Consider the following 21,617-nt stretch of genomic DNA (forward strand, 5'->3'; position numbering starts at 1 on the left):
CCGTGGGATCAAGGCCTGGGGAGGGGACAGGAGAGCCATTTTTAGCCTCCCACCCACAACAGGATTTGACATTATCTCTAAATGGGAATACACAGTCTCAGGGTTGAACACGGCGGTTTTTACAGCCCTCCTTTGTGTCACGTCTTGCATTTAGGTATTCTGGGAACCTAAAAACTGGAAACCTCCAGAGTGGGTCAGAACCCTCTGCAGTGCCCCTTCCCCCTCGTGTTTTGCTTCTCTGAGCCTGGACCTCTACAGTAAGGCAGCAAGAAAGGACATGCCCGCTTTTCAACGGGATAACCACGAAGATGAAGACAGGCGGAGACCGTTTGTCTGCTCATAAACGCTAGAAGGGAATCCTTTCCAGATCTCAAAGCCAGAGGGCCCTGTGGCTGCCACAGAGATTGTAGGGCCTGGAAGCCTGGAAAGGTGGCTCCGCCTGGGAAGGAGTACAGATAAATCAAGTGCTAGGAAGAGTGAGTGCGCCTCCGCCGGACGCAACCCAGGAAGGAGGCCAGCGCATCCCACAGTGGGGCTTTAGAGGCTGGCTGGGAAAGCTTCGCGCCCGGAACCTTCGTGTGCGCGCTTACCACCGCCCGGGCACGATTGAGCGTTGCGCGGCGCCGGGGGCGGGGCCGGTTGCCAGGACGACGTCTGCGAAGATGGCCGCGGCGTCTTCATCGGATTCCGACAGCGGCAGAGCTGAGAGGTGAAGGCTGGGGTCCTCGAGGCCTCCTTCCCCACAGATGTAAAGAGGGTGCCTTGATCCCCGGGCTCCGGGCTCCTGCAGTTCTCGAGCAGCGCTAGCAGTTCCCGAAGAACTCTTAGAGGTCACATAGGGAAATCGAGGCCCAAGAAGTGCATGCGTGTGTCTTGACTCGAGGTTACCTCAGGAGCGGAGCCTACTGTACTTGGACGCAGACGTTCTGTACCCCCAGTTCAGAGCTCCCTGCACACCCCCCTGTCAGACACCAGCTCTGTTTTCTTTCCCTCCCATGGGACTCACTCCCCAACTCTCTTTCCCTCCTACTCCCAGCAAGGAGGCCAATTCGAAATGGCTGGACGCCCACTATGACCCAGTGGCCAACATCCACACCTTTTCCGCCTGCCTAGGTGAGTCTCTGGAACCATGAACCCTGGGTTCAGGGGGCATGGGGGAATTAGATAATGGTCCTGTAGTGAAGCCTCTGGGATTCTGAGACCATGGTTTGGGCCCCTTTGTGTTTTCCAGTGCTGGCGGATTTGCATGGGGATGGGGAACACAAGGTAAGCATATCACCCCAGCAGAAAGACAGTTGGGGGAATGGGGGGAGTACCCAGGAGTGAGATTTCCCAATGGCTCCATAGAAGCTCAGCATAATCTGGAATTCAGGTGTACTGTGAAAAAGCGCATTTAGTGTTAAATTTTATTTTTATGTGGAAAATGAAGAGAATTTATCAATTGCATAAATATAGACTGCAGAGAGTAAAGCAGATCAAAATGCTTCCGGGGATTCTCCTAAGGCAAATCCTCTTAATTTAGTTAACATGATTCTTTGTTGGTAGGGCAAATCCCTGGGTTGGAGCAGGCATTAGAATCTGGAGGGAAAGTAAAAGGGAGGGAAGTGAGAGTTTTTTTGTTTATCAAAAGGGCATAGATTTTAAGATTGGCCATGGGCTGATAATTGTTGAAGCTGGATAATCTGTATGTAGGGATTCATTATGTGAGTCTCTACTTTTGTATATGATCAAAAATTATCCATAATAAAGAGGTTGAAATTTAAATTTAATTTTAAATATAAAGATAAATGAAAATATAAATAAATAAATTTTAAAAGGCACATATTTTTAAAAGGTTGAGAAATATATTGGGATAAAGGAAAGGAAGTTGGCTGGGCACGGTGTCTCATGCCTGTAATCCTAGCCCTCTGGAAGGCCGAGAAGGTGGATCACTCAAGGTCAGGAGCTCAAAACCAGCCTGAGCAAGAGCAAGACCCTGTCTCTACTCAAAATAGAAAGAAATTAATTGGCCAACTAAAAATATGTAGAAAAAATATTAGCCAGGCATGGTGGCACATCCCAGCTACTCAGGAGGCTAAGGCAGGAGGATTGCTTGAGCCTAGGAGTTTGAGGTTGCTGTGAGCTAGGCTGATGCCACGGCACTCTAGCCCAGGCAACAGAGTGAGACTCTGTCTCAATAAATAAATAGATAGATAGATAGATAGATAGATAGATAGGAAATTAACATGTATTGAGTATTTCTGGACCAGACCTTCTGTAAGGCACTTTGATATACACAGATATTATTTATTCCCATTTTGTTAGTGGGAAAATAGTTTCAGAGAGGCTAAGTGTACTGAATTCATCAGTGGCAGACCTGGTTTGATTCTAAATCCTGTGCTTTTTCCACCATAGTTTAGCCCTTCTCATAGTCAATGACCCCACAATAGGGGTTTTATGTGGGCAGCTAGACAGTAGTCCTGGAATCTTACCCCACACAGAGAGTACAATAGGACTTGGTGGTTTTTGTCCCCAAGTTCCTGTCCATAACGCATTCAGTAATTCAGCATATAATGAGAAATGCATAGTGAGTCCCTAACTGTGTGTCAGGCATTGTGGTGACTCTAAACTCAGAAATGAATCAGAACCTAGTCAGGAGAGACACATTGTTAATTCAACCATGATATTAATTGAACATCTAGTTTGTGTTTGATGCTGGGTTTACAGCAGTGAGGAGTGGAGAAACCACAGACACCAGTAATTAATGTGAAATGTTAAATGTCTTCATGTAATAGTATGTTTAATGGCTAGTTTGTTCACCATTGATTCCCAGTATGTAGCCCAGTGCCTGGCACAAAGTAGGTACTTGATAAATATTTGTGGGGTACATGAGTGGATGCTAAGGTAGAATATGTAGAAAGTACTATGGGAGCGCCAGTGAGAGAACAATGAATTCTGAATATCTGGAGGCACCAGGAGGCAGTAACAGGTAAACGGGGCATTGATACAAATGAAAGTGTATCAAGAAGGCAAGGAAGAGAGGATGGGGCAGGTATTCCAGGTAGAAGAAACAGCACAAACAGGCACAGAGGCTTAGAAGTTCATTGCATATTTAGAAAGAATAAATGTGGAGTTGAAAAGTTGAGCCCAATATAAAATGGTAATTAAGACCACTTGTGTTAGATTTGGACAGACCTAGGCTCCAGTCCCAGCCCTCCCACTTAATAGCTATGTGACTTTTACTTCATGTCTCTAAGACACAGCTTCCTCATTTGGGAAATAGGGCTAATAATAGTACCTGCCTCATAAGGTTGTTGAGAGGGTTGAATGAAAGCATGCAGTAGTTTCTGATGTGGTCCCTGCCACTTAGTGCATGCTCAGTACCCATGTGCTCTTGGACACCCCCATGCGGGCTGGAGCACAGCAATGGGAAGCTGATAGGAGACACATTGGAAACCAGACCAGAGGGGCCTTACAGGCCTCACTCAGAAAATGGGCTTGCATGGCAGCCGTAGCAGCTTGAAGGATGGGCTGGAAGGTGGAAAACCAAGAGGCCAATGAGTTTGGTTCTCTTCTCTGTGTCCATAGAGCACCTCCTGCCCTGCATTTGGAAGCTAGGCCTTAGAAGCTCAGATATATCTGTCCCCATCCCTCCACCACTGACCTCAGCCACTGTCCCAGTGTCTAGAACAGTGCCTGACATTAAGAAATGTTTGTCGAATGAATAAAAAAAATTAGCTGCCATCTGCTCCTCACTAGCACTCACCAAGTTCTATAATTCATTATCTCATTTGATTTTCACCACGAGTGTCATGACATAGGTATTTCCAGTTTGTAAGTGAGAAAACTGAGGCTCAGAAAGGTTAATCAACTTTTCCAAGATCACACAGCTTGTAAGCCTTAGGGCAAAGCCTTTGTTGGTGTGGGAATGAATCAATGTACACCAGCAAAAAGACTGAGCCCAAGAAGAGGGTCAGTGGAGTGGATTTTAGATCCTGAGCCTGGAATGAGCCATCCTCTCCTTACAGCTGGTGGTGGGGGACCTTGGCCCCAGTGGGCAGCAGCCCCGTCTGAAGGTACTCAAGGGACCAACAGTGCTGACTGAAAGCCCGCTGCCTGCCCTGCCAGCCGCTGCTGCAACCTTTCTAATGGAGCAACACGAGCCCCAGGCTCCTGCTCTGGCACTTGCTTCAGGCCCTTGTGTCTACGTGTATAAGAATCTCAGACCCTACTTCAAGTTCAGCCTACCCCCATTGCCTCCAAATCCTCTGGAACAAGACCTTTGGCATCAGGCCAAGGAGGTAAAACAACGTGGGGCTGGGAACCAGAAGGCAAAAGATGACAGCCAATGTGTGAGGAGGGCTGGGCTCCCAGGTGGGCCAGTGGCGGGAGCCCATCCCTGACAGCAGCAGTGGGTGGCACTTCTGCACAAAGTGCTATGTTTGGCCTCTGAGCAGTGGCTCCCAGGAGGGCAGTCGGCCAGGCCCTTTAGAGAGCAGAACCCAGAAAATTCCTCTGCGCTGGCCACACCCCTGCCCACCTTTGGGAGAGGTGAAACCAAAGAAGGCAGGGGCCTACCAGAGAAAGAGGACTGGAAACAGCGAGAGAGGAAGGCTTTGGGGAGGCATGGATAAAGGGGGTGGTGTGTGTGGCCCTGAGGCTACATTCAAATAAAGGGCTTCAGCTTGGGGCTCAGCACAGAGGCAGGTGGCAGGGAAGTGGAGAGGAAGAGGTGCCCCTGGAATTGAGCTCCCTGGGGGCATGGGTGTCCTCATTCCCTGCCTGGCACAAGCTCACAGGTTCTCCCTCCTTCCCATGCTGTCACAGGACCGGATCGACCCCTTAACCCTGAAGGAGATGCTGGAGGGCATCCGGTGAGAGCCCACCTTTCTCCATGCCCACCCCAACTCCTTTACCCGGTCTGACCCTGGGGCCCCATTCCTCAACTAAACCTGCCATGCTGGCCCCTCTCCTTGCAGGGAGAAGGCAGAGGTGCCTTTGTCCGTACAGTCACTCAGGTAAGGGCCCTGTAGGGGCCAGGGCTGCAGAATTCCCCGGGGGAGGGAGCGGCTACAGACTGGCCTGAGAGGCAGCAGCAGGTGCCCGCTGTGCCCAGGTTTCTGCAGCTGGAGCTGAGTGAAATGGAGGCGTTTGTCAACCAGCACAAGTCCAAGACCATCAAGCGGCAGGTAATGTCCCCTTCTCTTTTTATTTCCTTGTAAAAAATACTTACTTTTTGTTAAAGGCCATTTAACATCAGGGGTAAATTCTACAACCAAACCTGAGCAGTTTCACTTTGCTATTTCCCTGCCCCATGTATATGGTCACCAAGCTCAGTGGCTTCTCCACTTCCAGTCAACAGTTTTTAATATCGAGATGTAAAACATTATATAACTTTTCTTTTCTTGGGGGTAAAGATAACATTTTTATTACAGAAATTTTAGAAAATAAAGACAAGTGTAAAGGAGAAATATATAAGTGACTATAATTTCACTACCTAGAGATACCCATTCTTACCATTTCGGTATATTATCTTCATAAATATACTTTTAAATCCTGCTTCCCTTTAATATCTAATGTATTTTAGCATTAAATGGGCTCTAAGAACTCCTTTTTTATGGAATTGTTCTGGGTGGCAAAAAAGGAGCTCATCAGTGCTTTTGATGCAATAAAAACCCTTGTACATAAATCTGTCACATCTCTGATACTTCTTTTTCCTTTGCCCTCTTCCCTCCTGTGGCATCTTGGGGGATACTTGGGGGATGGTGAGTGGGGGTCCCCAGGATAACCCCCAGAGTCCTTCTGCAGACAGTCATCACTACCATGACCACCTTGAAGAAGAACCTATCTGATGAGGATGCCGTGTCATGCCTGGTGCTGGGCTGTGAGAACAAGGAGCTCCTGGTGCTTGACCCTGAGGCCTTCACCATTTTGGCCAAGGTCAGTGTTGGGTCTGGCCCTGGGCATACCCAAGGCCTAGGCTGCATTCCTTCCCCACGCTCCCCAGTTTGTTTTTTTTGTTTGTTTTTTTTTTTTTTGAGACAGAGTCTCACTTGTTGCCCAGGCTAGAGTGAGTGCCGTGGCGTCAGCCTAGCTCACAGCAACCTTACACTCCTGGGCTCAAGCGATCCTCCTGCCTCAGCCTCCCGAGTAGCTGGGACTACAGGCATGCGCCACCGTGCCCGGCTAATTTTTTCTATATATATTAGTTGGCCAATTAATTTCTTTCTATTTATAGTAGAGACGAGGTCTCGCTCTTGCTCAGGCTGGTTTCGAACTCCTGACCTTGAGCAATCCGCCCGTCTCGGCCTCCCAGAGAGCTAGGATTACAGGCGTGAGCCACAACGCCCGGCCCTTTTTTTTTTTTTTTTGAGATAGAGTCTCACTCTGTTGCCCTGGCTAGAGTGCCCGAGGCGTCAGCCTAGCAACCTAGCTCACAGCAACCTCAATCTCCTGGGCTCAAGCAATCCTTCTGCCTCAGCCTCCCTAGTAGCTGGGACTACAGTCATGTGCCACCATGCCCGGCTAATTTTTTCTCTATATTTTTAGTTGGCCAATTAATTTCTTTGTAATTTTAGTAGAGACGGGTCTTGCTCTTGCTCAGGCTGATTTCCAACTCCTGACCTTGAGTGATCCGCTCTCCTCAGCCTCCCAGAGTGCTAGGATTACAGGTGTGAGCCACCACACCTGGCCCCCAGTTAGTTCTTGGTAATATACATTCATTAAAGAAAAATTAGAAACTGTAGATAAACATAAAGATATATGTATATGTGTGTGTGTGTGTATATATATATATATATCCCACCACCTACCAATATCTCCTATTAAAGTTTTGGTATACAATATCCATAACATAGTTGTACCATGACTCATTTACCCAGTCTCCTATTGTTGTTCAAGTTGTTTTCCATTTTTTACCACTATTATAATAACACCACCACTGTAGAATTCCTTGCCCAAACGCCTTTGTGTGCTTGTTTCAGTACTTCCTTAGGATGCAGTCCTAGAAGTGGCATAGTTTAGTCAAAGGTACAGACTAAAAGGCTCTTGCTGCACGTTGCCGAGATTCCCCCCAGAAAAATTGCACGAGTTTGTACTGTGACCAATGGGGTGTGAGTGATAAGATTGGGACTTTAGACAATAAACTAACTTATAGATGTTACTTCAGGAGTGGGAGGGACGGGGACTCCAGAGAAATCAGGGTATTTGAGCCTCTTCTTTGCAGATGAGCCTTCCCAGCGTCCCCGTCTTCCTGGAGGCTTCCGGCCAGTTTGATGTCGAGTTCCGGCTTGCTGCCGCCTGCCGCAACGGGAATATCTATATATTGAGAAGGTAGCCACATCCGTGGTCTCTGGGGCCAGAAGGAACAGCTCAGAGAGCTGGTGGTGTCAGGGGCTTGCAGGATGAGCAAGGGCTTTGCTTCTGGATTTGGGACTGGGAAGAGCTGAGAACTCATAAAGGAGGCTGAGCCCATGAGCACAGGGGGACATCTGGAGGCTTGTGAGGTGGGGGCTTGCAAAGTGAGGGACCAGGCTGGGTGGCTGTAGTGCATGCAAAACGCAGTCAGAAATAGGAGATAAAACAGTCTCCCATATTTATTATATTACCTTACAGTGTACAGGACACTTCCTTATGCACTACTTTGATATTCTGAATAATGTTCCTTTTTTTTAAATTCAAGAAATATTTATTGAGCGCCTACTATGCATTAAGCACTGTGCAAGGTATTGGGGATGTATTGGTGAGTAAAATAAATATAGTCCCTGCAGTCCCTGCCCTCATGGGGAAGACAAATTAAAGTCAATAAGATATTATTACAAAGTGGGTGAGTGCTATGGAGGAAGAATGCAGGCTTAATGGGAAAAATAGTGGGGTAAGGGTGATCTGGAGTACCTGTCTGAGGATGTGGCTCTAAGGGTAAAAAGGAGCCGGTTCAAAAAGTTCAAAACGTGGGAGAAGAGTGTTGTAGGCACCCTCAGGGTGGGAAAGGCGTTGGCACGTGCTACTCGAGCTTGGTGGGCAAGGAAGAGGGTGGAAAGAGCCGAGCTTGAGACCAGGGTCTGCTTGTGTAGGACCTGGAGGGCATGGCAAAGATTTTGGATCTTACTTGAAGTGCAGTGGAAAATCATGGGGCTTTAATCAGAAGAATGATACAATCCACTGACATTTTACAAAGCTTACTCTGCTGGACAGAGCGTAGATTGGAAAGAGCCCAGAGACCCATGGGAGACTCATAGTCATCAGATGGTGATGAGAAGAGTGGGCCGAGCCTGGGGTCGGTGAGCAGGAAGCCCCCACTTTCTGGAGGACGGAAACTGATTGAGAGGCCAGGAAACTGAAAACAGTGCACTTACCCAGGGCAGGCCTTCATCCCTTTCTGATAAATTAGTGAGCTGCCTAAGCCCACTTGCACTGGCTAGGCTGCTCTAAGGTAAACTCGCTGAAAACCGTGTTTTGGGTTTTTTTTAAGAGACAAGGTCTTGCCCTGTCACCCAGGCTGGAGTACAGTGGCCTGATCATAGCTTGCTGCAGCCTCTAACACCTGGGCTAAGGCAATCCTCCTGCCTCAGCCTCCCAAGTAGCTGGGATTACAGGAGTGAACCACACTGTGCCTGGCCCTGAAAACTATTAAATGCCAGGTTATCACACAGACCACCATAGTGAAAGCGGGAGGGAGACAAGGTAGGAAAACACACTTGATAGTATCTAAGGTCACACTGCTAAGTGGTAGAGGTGGACATAATCCCAGGGTCATCTGCTTGGCGGCCGGACTTCCTTCCAGGTTAGTCTGTGGGGCTTAAAAAGAGGAGGGTCAGCCAAGGACGTGGAGAGAGGGTTTCTCTGGGGCTGGACAAGTGTGTCTTTATTCCACAGAGACTCCAAGCACCCCAAGTACTGCATCGAGCTGAGCGCCCAGCCTGTGGGGCTTGTCCGGGTACACAAGGTCCTGGTGGTGGGCAGCACTGAAGACAGCCTACACGGCTTCACTCACAAGGTGTGGCTCCAGCAGGCACCAGCCCCCCACTCCTATCTCCCCAGTGCCCAGGGGCCAGAGAGCCCTTCTGGCTTCCTCTTCCCGGCAACCCCTCTTTCCCCTCTGAGCCCTAAGCCCCCACAGACACCGGCTGTTCCCTGCCAGGGGAAGAAGCTATGGACAGTGCAGATGCCCGCAGCCATCCTGACCATGAACCTCCTGGATCAGCGCTCCCGGGGCCTGCAGGCCGTCATGGCTGGGCTGGCCAATGGAGAGGTCCGCATTTACCGTGACAAGGCCCTACTCAACATCATCCGTGCCCCGGTGAGCCCCATCTCTGCATCTGCCACTGACTCCTCCTTGCCCTGGTCCCACCTCTGGGGCATCTTAGCTGCTTCTCCTGGCCCCACACTGAGGGATTTCAGAAACCCTGGGAGAGGGGGACAGAATAATGACTAAGTCCTTGTTTTCAGGGAGCTTAAGGTGACAGCCAGAGACATAGCAAATTAAAAACTAAGGCAGACTGCAGCACAGCAAAGTGCTAGAAAAGCACAGAGGGGCTGAGGGGGATGGGGGACCTAGGTGGCGGTAAGATGAACGCGGATGGAACCCACAGGACATTTCACAGAAAAAGTGGGCCTCAAAACAGCTGGGCCTCAAAACAGTTTGCCAAGTGGACAAATGGAGGAAGAACATTCCAGACAGGGAACAGCATGAACAAAGGCTGAGAGGCATGAAGGTTCTTGATAAAAGAATCCAGGTAGTTGGATGAGTTTGGACCAGAATTTTTCAAACTCTTAAGTTGTGAGTCATTAAATCAATTTAGTGGATCACAGCAGCAACATTTTAAAAAATAGAATAGACAAGTCAGAGTATATCACATGTGAAATGTGTATGTGTATATGTAAATGTATATATGTAAATTGTCCCAAGTCACAATATAACATTTGAAAGCCGCTGACTTGGGCCACAGGTCTTGGGAGGACAGGTGGTGTACAGGGTGGGAGAAGGGCAAGAGGGGAGAGCTGACAGAAAGACAGGTGGGAGCCAGCGTGGGAGGCCATCGGTGTCCTGGCAAGCAGGAGGAAGGCCTGTGAGGATGCGATAGCAGCGACTAGACATGTCTGTGGTTTTGAAAGGCAGCAGAGTGCACCTGTAGTCCAGCTACTTGGTCAAGGCAGGAGGATCATTTGAGCCCAGGAGTTTGAGATCAGCCTGGGCAACATAGCAGGACCTCATCTCTACAAAATAATTTTATTTATTTATTTATTTATTTATTTTTTTTTTTCATTACTGTAGGACTTGTCCTTGGATTTTTTTTTTTTTTTTTTGAGACAGAGTCTCACTTTCTTGCCCAGGCTAGAGTGAGTGCCGTGGCGTCAGCCTGGCTCACAGCAACCTCAATCTCCTGGGCTCAGCGATCCTACTGCCTCAGCCTCCCTAGTAGCTGGGACTACAGGCATGCGCCACCATGCCCGGCTAATTTTTTTTTTTTTGCATATATATTTTTAGTTAGTCGATTAATTTATTTCTATATTTTGGTAGAGACGGGGTCTTGCTCAGGCTGGTTTTGAACTCCTGACCTTGAGCAATCCGCCCGCCTCGGCCTCCCAGAGTGCTAGGATTACAGGCGTGAGCCACCGCACCCGGCCTTACAAAATAATTTTTAAAAGAAAGATTAGTAGGCTTGTGGCATGCACCTGTGGTCAGAGGCTGAGGCAGGAGGATCGCTTGAGTCCAAGAGTCTGAGGTTGCTGTGAGCTGTGATAATGCCACTGTACTCTACCTGGGGCAACAGAGCAAGACCCAATCCAAAAAGAAAGAAAGGCAGCAGAGGCAGCACTGTGAAGGACAGATTGGGGAGAAAGACTAGGCTAGGAAGCTGAACCCAAAAGTGAGGGCCAGTGATATTTAGTCTGGAACCATGGCCGTGGCAGTGAGGTTGGAGGGGAGGGAGGAATAAAGGAAATATTGCAGAGGCAGCATCACCCCCAGGCCTCCTCACATCTCCTCTGTTATATCTGGGATCTCCCCCACCCTTATCTCCTGTCCTGCTTTCCTCTCCAAGCTATTTCCCCAACTAAACTCTGATGTCTCCACACAGGACGCAGTGACCAGCCTTTGCTTTGGCCGCTATGGGCGGGAAGAAAACACCCTCATCATGACTACTCGAGGTGAGGGGAGTTGGGCCTGGCAAGGGCTGTGGAGCTGGGAGTGAAAGGACAGGGAACGAGGAGGAGGCGGGCATGGAGCATGGGCGCACCTAGGTGTGGAAGCAAGGCCCACAGGCCTGCAACCTGGCAGGCTGGGCTTCCACTGTGGACATCAGCAGCAGTTTGCTGTCTCCACCTGGGCCCAGGCCCTGGGCCCAGTTATATCTGTCTAGTTCACCCAGTCTCCCCAGTGCCTGCCACAGTGTCAGGAACATCACAGTACTCAATCTATAACTGCTGAATGAATGAATTAATTAATGCTAGGAGGCTGGGCATGGTGACTCACACCTATAATCCCGGTGATTTGGGAGGCCAAGGCAGGAGAATCACTTGAGGCCAGGAGTTTGAGACCAGCCTGGGCAACATTGCAAAACCCCATCTCTATAAAAACTAGAAAAATTATCCAGGCTTGGTGGCTTGCACCTGTAGTTCAAGCTACTCAGGAAGCTAAGGTGGGAGGATCGCTTAAGCCTAGGAGTTCCAGGTTACAGTGATCTGTGATCGTGCCACTGTACTCCAACCTGGGTGACAGAGCAAGATCCTGTCTCTAAAAATAAATTAATAAATAATCAATTAATCACACTATTAAGACATATTCCTTCTAGAAACAATCTTGTCTGAAAGATGGACATGTACAGAAATAGGCAAATTGTTTGGGACGAAAGAATGGGAATATGGGGAGGATAAACCTGTTTATCCTGTTCCCCTCTGTTCACTTGCCTAGGCGGTGGCCTGATCATCAAGATCCTGAAGCGTACAGCAGTGTTTGTGGAGGCAGGAGGTGAGGTGGGTCCCCCACCAGCCCAGGCCACGAAACTGAATGTGCCCCGAAAGACCCGGCTTTATGTGGATCAGACGCTGCGAGAGCGGGAGGCTGGCACCGGTGAGACTCAGACTGGGTCCTTCCTCTTCTTCCTCCGCCATTACTCCCACACAGCAAAGCTGGCGAATGCAGCCCAGCTGCCTTGGCAGGGGGAAGAGACAGCGGCTAAGCAGGTCATGTGCCTCTAAGTCCAGGGACAGCCTAGGAGGTACACACTGCCTGTAGTAAGTAACTATTCCTCAGGGTGGAAGGTGGTGGGCGTGAGGGCAAGAGCCCTTAGAATTCAGAGGAGGGAGCAGTCACTTCCAGACACAAGAGTTTTCATGAGAAAAGTGGAATTAACCGAGTGTTTTCTTCTTGTTCAATTTTTCCTGCTCATCTGTTCATTCATTCGTTCATTCAGTATCTGTGATGATGCCAGGCTTTGTGCTGGGTGCCTTGAATTAGGCTAGTCCCTACCTTAGGCGTTCAGTCTGCCTGGCCAACTTCATGTCGTGTGACAGACGTAGAAAGGGATTCTGCAAAGAGCTCTTAGAGCACACCAGCAGAATAAGGAGCTCTGCCTGGGAAGCTTGGGAAAGGCTTCAGAGCAAGGTGACGTTGGACTTCACCCTAAAACATGATTATCAGTCCAGCAGACGGGGGCAGGGTGGTGGTGGCAGGGAGGGGCAGTGGAGGCAGAGGCCTGGGTAGAGTCACAGGGCCCTGACCAGATTCAAGCAAGCCTCTGTCAGCGGAGCTGCAGGCAGGTCAGAGCCAGCTCCAGCAGGGCTGGAACGCAAGGCTGAGAAGTGGGGCTGTTGTCTGGGTAGTGGGCGCTGGCAAAGATGGTAAACAGCAAATACGGCAGCTCAGCCAGTTCTGCCTTACAAAGGGATTTTGATCTCAGTTTGAAGGATAGATTAGAAGGATAGATAGGTCAGAGAAAATAGTTAGCAAGCTGTCATGGCCCAGAAAATCTAAGAGAAATAATGGATAAACAATCCAAAAAATAATTAAGGAGTTTTGTAAGGCGATCAGATGTAAAATATTAAACAATCATAAGCTTGTGTATAAGAGCGGGACTTACCCTACCAGACGGCAAAATGAACGGAGCTATGATGCCGATGCAGAAACATGAGTAGCCCAAGATGAGTGGCGTGTTCAGGAAGTCCAGAAACAGACTCTTCAATATGCAGAAAGACAGACTGTGTTCAAGGTGTCATTGAAATTAGTGGGGAAAGGTGAGACTATCCAAAAAAACACAATTAGGACAACTTGCTTCCAGGAAAAAAAAATCTACATGCCAAACATAAAAATTGATTCTGGGTAGATTAAAAATCAATTGCAAAAGTACCAGAGGAAAAAAGGAAATGTCAGTAGGTGAGATAACATAAAGGTGTAAAACTCCTGAATGCCAAAAGGCACCTCACAGCCAAGTGAAAGCGCACGGCCAGCTGGCTAAGCAAGGACTTACCTGGAAATGAGGCGCAACGGACGGTGTGGGGGTGGCTCTGGAGGCGGCTTTGAGGAAGAGTCATCATCCTGGCAGATGGTTAGACTTGAAGGGTGAACCTAGGTGACTTGAGGGACAGGGAGGCAGTGACTGAGGCAGGACAAGAAGGCTGGTTTCCATGGCATTGAACTTGAGGTGCCAAAGGGATGTCTGGATGGAGATGAGCAGGAGGCAGGCCCGGGCACCAGTGAGCTGCTGGGGACATCAAACACAAGCCTAGCCCAAGCTGGGCACTGAGGACTCGGGAGAGACAAGGTCTCTGCCTTCAGGGGCTCGAAGGTGTTCTTTGGGATGGTCAGAGCTGTGTCAGGACATAGATTGTCAAGGGGAAGAAGATGCCAGACAAGAAGAGGACCAAGGATAGCACTTGGGAATACCAGCCTCTGGTGCCGAACAGGAGCCAAGGAAGGAGATAGATGGAACAGGCAGCGAGGTGGTAGGAAAACCAGGAAGGAGGCAGGGAGTGGTCAGCAACATCCAGTGTCACCAGAAGGCTGGGCTGTTGGCCCTCTGCCCTCCCTTTCCCTACACTCCCAGCCTCTGCAGACCCTGCCCCCTACGCCTCCATCTCACACCCTCCCCACAACAGCCTGTGCAGGAACACCCCTTCCCCCACACTGCTGCCTCCTTGCCTCCCCTTCCCCACTCCACCGTCAGCCTGTGCGTCCCTCCTCCCCAGCCATGCACCGGGCCTTCCAGACAGACCTCTACCTGCTGCGCCTGCGGACCGCCCGCGCCTACGTGCAGGCCCTCGAGTCCAGTCTGAGCCCCATGTCCATGACAGCCCGGGAGCCGCTCAAGCTGCACGCCGTGGTGAGCACCCAGGTGTAGGGGCAGCGGGGCAGAGGCCAGGAGTAGGCAGGAACCCCTCTGCCATGTAGCCAAGCCCCCAGAGCCAACTCAGCCCTGTGCTCCCTTCTCACCGTCCCACAGACCCCGGGACCAAATCCCACACCCTCCTTTGTGAGAGCTGCTCTCTCCTTGCCTTCCTCTGTGGCCTCTTCCCCCAGCTGGCCATGGCGGAGTCATGCTCTCAGGCTCACCTGTTCTGCACTGGGCCTCAGACAAGCTCCCAGACTTGGGTGAGGACACAGTAGCCACCTTGGGACATTTCTTCCCGGAAGCCTGGAGGCATCCTGTAGTGCGGTGCAGGGAGGAAAGTGGTTCACATCAGTAACCACAGGCAGCGCCAGGTGCTCAGCTGCCTGGTGGAGGAAAGGGGCCATCCCAGCCTGACCCCTGGGGCATCTTGAAATGAGCACAGGCACGAGAGAGGAGGAGCCCACACACACTCAGGCACAAGTGACCTTAAGGTCAGCAGGGCTCCTACCAGCTCTATACGGGTCCCTGAGGTATGTCATCTAATCCATTTGGGTTTCCAGTTTCTCTTTTGCTAAAGAGAGTGGATAAGATTTAGAGGAGGAAGAGGCTACAGAGCACTCAGGGTAAGAGGGAGGGAAATGAAATCACCTAGGCCACCATAGTATGAGAGTGGGAGGTGGGACCAGGACAGGGGCAGCCGTGAGCGCACAGGTGGGAGTTGGGAGCTGCAGTCCCAGGCCAGCTCTGCCTCCGACTTGATGCAGGGCCTCCATCGAGCCCTTTGCCCTCCCTGGGCCTCTGTTGGCCCCTGTGGGTCTTCTGGGATTCTGTACATTTTGAGGAACAGATGCAGTAGGAGGAGGGGACCTGAGGGCACTAGAGAGGAGGCAGGCAGAGCCCAAGGCCACCAGGTCCTGAGGGCTTTCTCCACCTCCTCCACAGGTCCAGGGCCTGGGCCCCATCTTTAAGCTCACGCTTCACCTGCAGAACCCCTCCACAGCTCGGCCCGCCCTGGGGCTGCTGATCTGCTTCCTGTACAACGAGGCGCTCTATGCCCTGCCCCAGGCCTTCTTCAAGGTACTGGGCCCTCAGTAGGACTAGAAGTGGAAAAGGCAGGGCAGGGGCCTGCTTAGATGCCCACAGAGCCCCCACCAGGTCAAGGTGAGCGAGTGGGCAGGTAGCAGCAGGACAGCTGTCCCACCACAAGCAGGCTAAGGCCCCAGTAGGGGTATCTGGAGGGAGCACCCAAGACCTGCCTCCACTGCTTTCCTCCCAACCTGTGAGAGGCCACGGAGCCACACAGAAGGTGCTGCGAAAACAGCCAGAGCCTAGGTCCCACCTATACCTCTGTAAAGCCTGTTGGGGATTGGGGGGTGGGGGCATCCCAGAGCCCACCCCGCTTCCCAGCCACTCCTGGAACAGGAGCCTCTCTCTGCCCCAGAGGGTACTGCCCGCAGAGGGAAGGACCTGGTTTCCCCCAGGGCCCAGATTTGACCTCAAGTTAGGAGGGCACAAAACTAAGAAAGACTCCGGATGTGAAATAATTAGCCCTGGGCTTGGTAGGATTGCAGAGGTCTAGGAGTAATCACATGCCACTCGGCCCTGGAGCACTTACATCCCCCACTGTACCTGTGCCCTTCTGGGCCCAGCGGTCACCTGCCCACCCTGCGGGGCTGCAGAGACTCGGGGGCTGCGGGCCAACTGCACTTTAGAATGTACCAAACACTGTCCAGTATGTGGGCTGGTTTCTTACTTCTGTGTCTCCAAACTTAGGTCCCTTTGCTGGTGCCAGGACTCAACTACCCCCTGGAGACCTTTGTGGAGAGTCTCAGTGACAAGGGCATCTCAGACATTATCAAGGTAGGTCCCGCATTGGTATGACTTGGAGGGCAGGCAGGACCCTGGGGAGGACAGTGGGGTGAGCATGGACAAGACCAGTGGGGAGCTGCTGGTGGGGTGGTGGGTATCTGCACAGTAGAGCCCTGGTGGCCTGTCATTAGGGCCAGCACAGACCAGGCAGGGGTCAAAGGTGCATGCCCCCTGCTGCCATGAACACTGCTTCATAGGTGCTGGTGCTCCGAGAAGGCCAGAGCGCGCCCCTGCTGAGTGCCCACATCAACATGCCCGTGAGTGAGGGGCTGGCAGCTGCCTGAGTCCCCAGTAGAGCCAGGAAGGTCCGGCGACTTCCTCTGAACTGTGCAGGTTCAGCGCCCTGGCCAGCTCCTCTCGCAGCAGTGTGTGGAGGCAACAGCTCCCTGCTCTGTCCTGAGCACCCCCTTTCCGCTGTGCCCACGCTGGGCCTGTGGCAGTAGGCCCGTGAGTGCCCGGGAGGTTCAGCTCCTCCTCCCTCAGGAACAGCCCAGGCATCATCTGTCCTGCTGAGCTCCTGCTGCCCCTCAACCCTCCTGGGCTTTTTCCAGAAACCACACCCAGGCTCCAAGGAAGAGCTCTGAAGGGTCAAAGTGAGTTCAGGACAGGCCTGGCCCTTCTCCTTTGCTACTTCCCATAGGCAAATTACTCATCTTCAGCTGCAGGTCAAGGCCAAAATTGGGCCAGGGCCCAACCTGGGAAATGAGAGGCTCTTCTAGGGTGAGACTGAGCTGCCTCCTGCTCCTTGAAGCTCCAGAGACTCAGCCGCAGGCAAAACACATGCTCTGATCTCCCCTCCCTGCTGAGCGAGGGGCTCTTCTTTCCACTCAGCAGGCCCAGGGAATGGCTGCCTCCCCACAGGGGACTTCTCTGAAGCCTTGGGGACTCAACCAGTCTCAGGCCATGATGCTCCACAAAGGTTGCCAAGGGAGGAGGTGGCACAGAAAGGCAGAGGGTGTCCCTTCGGGGAGCGAGTGGCTCCAGCCCCCGCTAGAGCCCCTAAGGACCACACGGCAGTTGCCGCTGACTTGAATGCTCATGCCCAGAATGAGCGCCCTGGGAGAGGAAGGCTACACTGGACAGGGAACAGAGGGGGCACCAGGGGCACCCAGGAGAGACATTTCTGGGGCCATGGGGAGGTGACTTGAGGAAGCCCAGAACTGCCAATCAAGAGGCCCTGGTGCCCAAATCAGCCACGTGGGTGGAAAGTTCACTGTGTAGTAACCACGCTGTGAGAGAATTAGCTGGAAAGGCACAGACCAGAGGCATGGCATGAAGTTAAGGACTGAATGAAGGCACGAGTTTAGCCCACAAGGACCAAGACCCACAGTACTTGATGCCTCTTGAGCCCCAGGCCAGTCTGCCTGGCCCTCCCCACAGGCCACCTTGAGCTACTTGTGAGCCAGGAGCCCTGCTCCCAGAGGACCTACATCTTCCTCTGTCGGATCAGATGTGGCCTAGAGTGTGTCCCAGAGCTCAGCCTTTGGGAAGTAACCAAGTCCCTCTGGGCATCAGTTTTCCCACATGAAAAATAAGGCAGTTCGGCCAGATTGTTTCTTAAACCCTTTCAGTCCTGACACCCTGTGCTCATGGCAGCCCCTCTGCAGGGAGCGAGGAGTTGCTCCAGAGAGGGAGTGCTTGATGAAAGCAAGTGCAGGGATTTTGACTGCCACTGCCAGCAGCAGCCTGTGTGCCCAAGACACAAGGCTTAGGGTGACAGCCCACAGCCCACCTCTGTCCCTCCCAAGGGATGTATCTGCGGCCAGGTTAAAAGCAGCAAGGGATTGGGATCAAAGAAAGAGGCTGTCCCCCTCCTCTCTGCCCTCCCAGCCACTTGCAGACACAGACCAGCGGGGTCGGGACGGCAGAGGGTTTGCAGACCGAGCCGGCTGAGGTGTGGCTGGAACAGGCAGGAGTTACAACCTGGGCACAGAAAGGCGAGGGCGGAAGGAGGGTGCTGCCAGTCAGGGACTGCAGCGTGGCCTGGAGAACTTGGAGATGGAAGGGCCTGCCCTAGAAGGTGATGGGCATCTTGTCACTGGAGCTGTACGAGTGGGGGCAGGGTCGTGGGTTAGGCCACATGACATTACAGTCCCTTCACCCCAGTCAAGCTATGAACTGCATTAACTGAGAACAAAAAGTCTGATCTGTGTTCCCTTCATGGCTATTCATGATGATGAGAGGGGGGACCATGTCCAGGACCTGTTGTAAGTTTGCGTGTTATACCATGTAGCTGTTAGTAAGACATGCAAGGCCTGCGCCATGTGGACAGCACATACGGCCACAAGAAGCAAGTAACGGTGCAGGGTACCCAGTGCACACACCAGAGACAGCGCCAGGAAATCGTGTACATTAGCGATAAGGAGAGTTGGGATCTTTTAAAAAAGTACTTAAAAATATGCACCTAGTAAATAATGTGGAATTAGACAGTTTATAACAGGAAAACAGCCTCTCATTCCCTATTCTGCTCCCCTGCAATAGTCACTTTCAGTTCTTTTAGCTATTTATTTTTGAAATTGGCTTGCACTGCTCTTGCTAGACTTATCAGTCTCAGACATTATCTGTTGGCTCCCTATGGTAACAGATGAGGCTTTAGCTCTCTGTGACAGCACCCCTCCCCCATCCCCAGGTTTTAGGTAAATCTATACTCATTGTTTAGATTGTTATTTGTATTACTGTGTGAAGGCTAGTCACTGCAGAGCCAAGAATTGGGCTACAATTAAATTACCTCCTTTGTACGTTATTTTTCATGGAGTTAATAATTGCTCTGATTTTTTCATTTGTTTGGTTTTCTAATATGCCAATTGCTGATTCATTCCCCACCCAGTCTGACAGTTCCTCTTTTTTTCTGGACACGTCCCTCATCCCCTGCTTCATGAAGACCCTGTATTCTCCAGAATTCCTTTTGCCGCTCCCCTGAGCTAGGTCCCCTGATTCCTGGGACCCGTGTCTTCCTCTTTCTTAGTGCACCCTCCTTTGGTGAAACACATCCACAAGTACCTTTTTAAAAAAATCATTAGATGTAAAAAGATTAGTGTATAGCTCACTGCAGCCTCCAACTCCTGGGCTCAACCAATCCTCCTGCCCCAGCCTCCCGAGTAAATGATACTACAGGTGTGCACCACCACACCCAGCTAGTTTTTAAAAAATTCTTTGTAGAGACAGAGTTTCACTATGTTGCCCAGGCTGGTCTTGAACTCCTAGCCTCAAGCGATCCTCCTACTTCACCTGAATATTTCTTTATTCAATTCACATACATGTGATAGTTGGCTGGGTCATAAAATTGGAAGTTGAAAATAGTTTTCTGGCAGGCAGTGCTCCCTTGTCTTCTAACTTTGAGTAATGCTGTTGAGAAATTCCATGCCATTCTTATTCCTTTTTCTCTCAAAGTTTCCGAATTTCACGACATGCCTTACTGTGTGTCGTTATTCGCTGTGCTGTGCTGTGGGTGGAGTGTGCATCCTTCAGTTCCAAGAAATTGTATCAGTATTGTTTCTTGGGTGATTTTCTCCCTCTGTTTCTCTGTTCTTTCTGGATCTCCAGTTAAACCCGGCATCTGATAAATGGCACTTCCTGAGAGAATGGGACTGAGCCTGACTGTCTTCTGTCTTCGCATATCATCTTTGTTCTGTATTCTGGGAGAGTTTTATTCTTTTAGCTCTTCCGAATTTTTTAAAAATTTTCTGTTATTTTAATTCTCAACTCTTTGTTCTCTGTTCAGTCCTCATGGCATGGTATTTTTCACAGATGCATTACCTTATTTAAGACTATCTATTATGTTTTATCTTTACCACTGTTTCCCAAGTTTCAGTTTTCCATTTTTTTACCTCCAAGGTGGATAACACGGGCTGCAAAGAGCTTATGTGCCATTGTGAAGGCACACTGGAAATAAACCACCCCCACTTTCCATCTTACCAGAACCACAGGGAAATGCCCGTCTCCAAGCATAATGCTAAGTGAAGGGGTAAAAAGCTCTCCTGGGAATTTTTAACCACAAGCCATCCCTGATTAAGTGTCTGCACCTGAATTGGCAATATCCGAGTAGTCCTAAAGACCTCCTAGCTAGAATTTTAAAGTGGTGTAGGATTGGTCTGTCATCAGACAACTAACAAATACATTTCCTCTTTGGAGGAATTTACTTCTAATCCAACCTCAAAAAATTTTCATTGAGAAAATTCCAAGAAATATGAACTCACCATCAAAACAAACTGCAAGAAAATAAGACATCATAAGATAATACTTTCGGTGACCATTTCTATAGTTTGTTACTAGAGAAGTTTCTCTGAGCATGTAGGAAAAAAAATAAGACCAGGAACCAACATAAACAATAGCTTGCAGAAATACTTAAAATATTGGAATTACCAAACACAGAGTGTAAAATATTAATATTTTCAATATATTTAAGGAAAAAAAGAAGAAACTTAAAATATGAGAACAAGACTTTTATAAAATAATCAAGCTGATTTGACAAAAAAAAAAAAAAAAAATTGAACTTCCAGAATCAAAAAGTAAAATATTTGACATGTAAAACTCAGTGGATGAGTTGGTACAACCACTTTAAAAAAAGCTCACTAGGCTGGGCGCGGTGGCTCACGCCTGTAATCCTAGCATTCTGGGAGGCCGAGGCGGGCGGATTGCTCAAGGTCAGGAGTTCGAAACCACCCTGAGCAAGAGCGAGACCCCGTCTCTACTATAAATAGAAACATATTAATTGGCCAACTAACATATATATAGAAAAAAAAAATTAGCCGGGCATGGTGGCGCATGCCTGTAGTCCCAGCTACTCGGGAGGCTGAGGCAGGAGGATTGCTTGAGCCCAGGAGTTAGTTTGAGGTTGCTGTGAGCGAGGCTGATGCCATGGCACTCACTCTAGCCTGGGCAACAAAGCGAGACTCTGTCTCAAAATAAATAAATAAATAAATAAAGCTCACTAGATTACTTCAACAGCTAAAGAAAACTTAACTGCTATATCTGTAGAAATTATCCAAAATGTCCAGAAACAGAAAATATGAATTATTAAGAGAGAAAGAGGAGAGCACTTGTTTGTTTTTCTGAGACAGGGTCTCACTCTGTTGCCCAGGCTGGAGTGCAGTGGCATCATCATAGCTCAGTGCAGCCTCAACCTCCTGGGCTCAAGCGATCCTCCTGCCTCAGCTTCCCTAGTAGCTGGGACTACAGGCATGTGCCACCATGCCTGGCTAATTTTTTGTTGTAGAGACAGGGTCTTGCCTTTGCTTAGGGTGGTGTCGAACTGCTGGCTTCAAGTGATCCACCTAGGCCTTCCAAAGTGCTCAGATTATAGGCGTGAGCCACCACATCCAGCCTTATTTTAAGAAAATAAAGTGTACTTGAGAATTTGCGGGGATGGGGAGAGTGACAAGGAGGATGGAGTAGGGAGGTCTAATAAGAATTACAGTAGGAGCTGGGCGCTCCACAAGTAAA

The 21,617-nt window shown here is 50.1% G+C and overlaps 1 protein-coding gene across 2 annotated transcripts; it reads left to right on the forward strand.

Annotated features, from left to right (window-relative positions):
• The first annotated feature begins 44 nt into the window (after positions 1-44).
• Positions 45-18,918, forward strand: BBS1 (Bardet-Biedl syndrome 1). 2 transcript variants are annotated; one of them, XM_076001650.1, is made up of 17 exons: positions 45-709; positions 1,037-1,113; positions 1,232-1,266; positions 4,008-4,280; positions 4,807-4,853; positions 4,959-4,997; positions 5,096-5,168; positions 5,788-5,919; positions 7,205-7,311; positions 8,854-8,974; positions 9,119-9,277; positions 11,058-11,127; positions 11,891-12,049; positions 14,164-14,297; positions 15,249-15,383; positions 16,080-16,166; positions 16,373-18,918. In XM_076001650.1, the coding sequence occupies exons 1-17, from the start codon at positions 663-665 to the stop codon at positions 16,457-16,459; spliced, it is 1,782 nt and encodes a 593-aa protein (XP_075857765.1). In that variant the 5' UTR covers positions 45-662; the 3' UTR covers positions 16,460-18,918. The 2 variants fall into 2 exon arrangements, with proteins under 2 accessions (XP_075857765.1, XP_075857766.1); XM_076001651.1 differs by lacking the exon at positions 1,232-1,266 and having other exon boundaries at positions 689-709.
• The last annotated feature ends 2,699 nt before the right edge of the window (positions 18,919-21,617 follow it).

This window comes from Microcebus murinus, chromosome 4 (genome assembly GCF_040939455.1).
Source record: "Microcebus murinus isolate Inina chromosome 4, M.murinus_Inina_mat1.0, whole genome shotgun sequence".
Lineage (NCBI taxonomy): Eukaryota > Metazoa > Chordata > Mammalia > Primates > Cheirogaleidae > Microcebus > Microcebus murinus.

Bases quoted from the DNA above. Each gene is read 5' to 3' on its own strand.
- BBS1 (XM_076001650.1), top strand. From the start codon at position 663: ATGGCCGCGGCGTCTTCATCGGATTCCGACAGCGGCAGAGCTGAGAG. The intron at 1,267-4,007 runs GTAAGCATATCA...CTCTCCTTACAG, and splicing joins ATGGGGATGGGGAACACAAG to CTGGTGGTGGGGGACCTTGG. The intron at 4,998-5,095 runs GTAAGGGCCCTG...CGCTGTGCCCAG, and splicing joins TTGTCCGTACAGTCACTCAG to GTTTCTGCAGCTGGAGCTGA.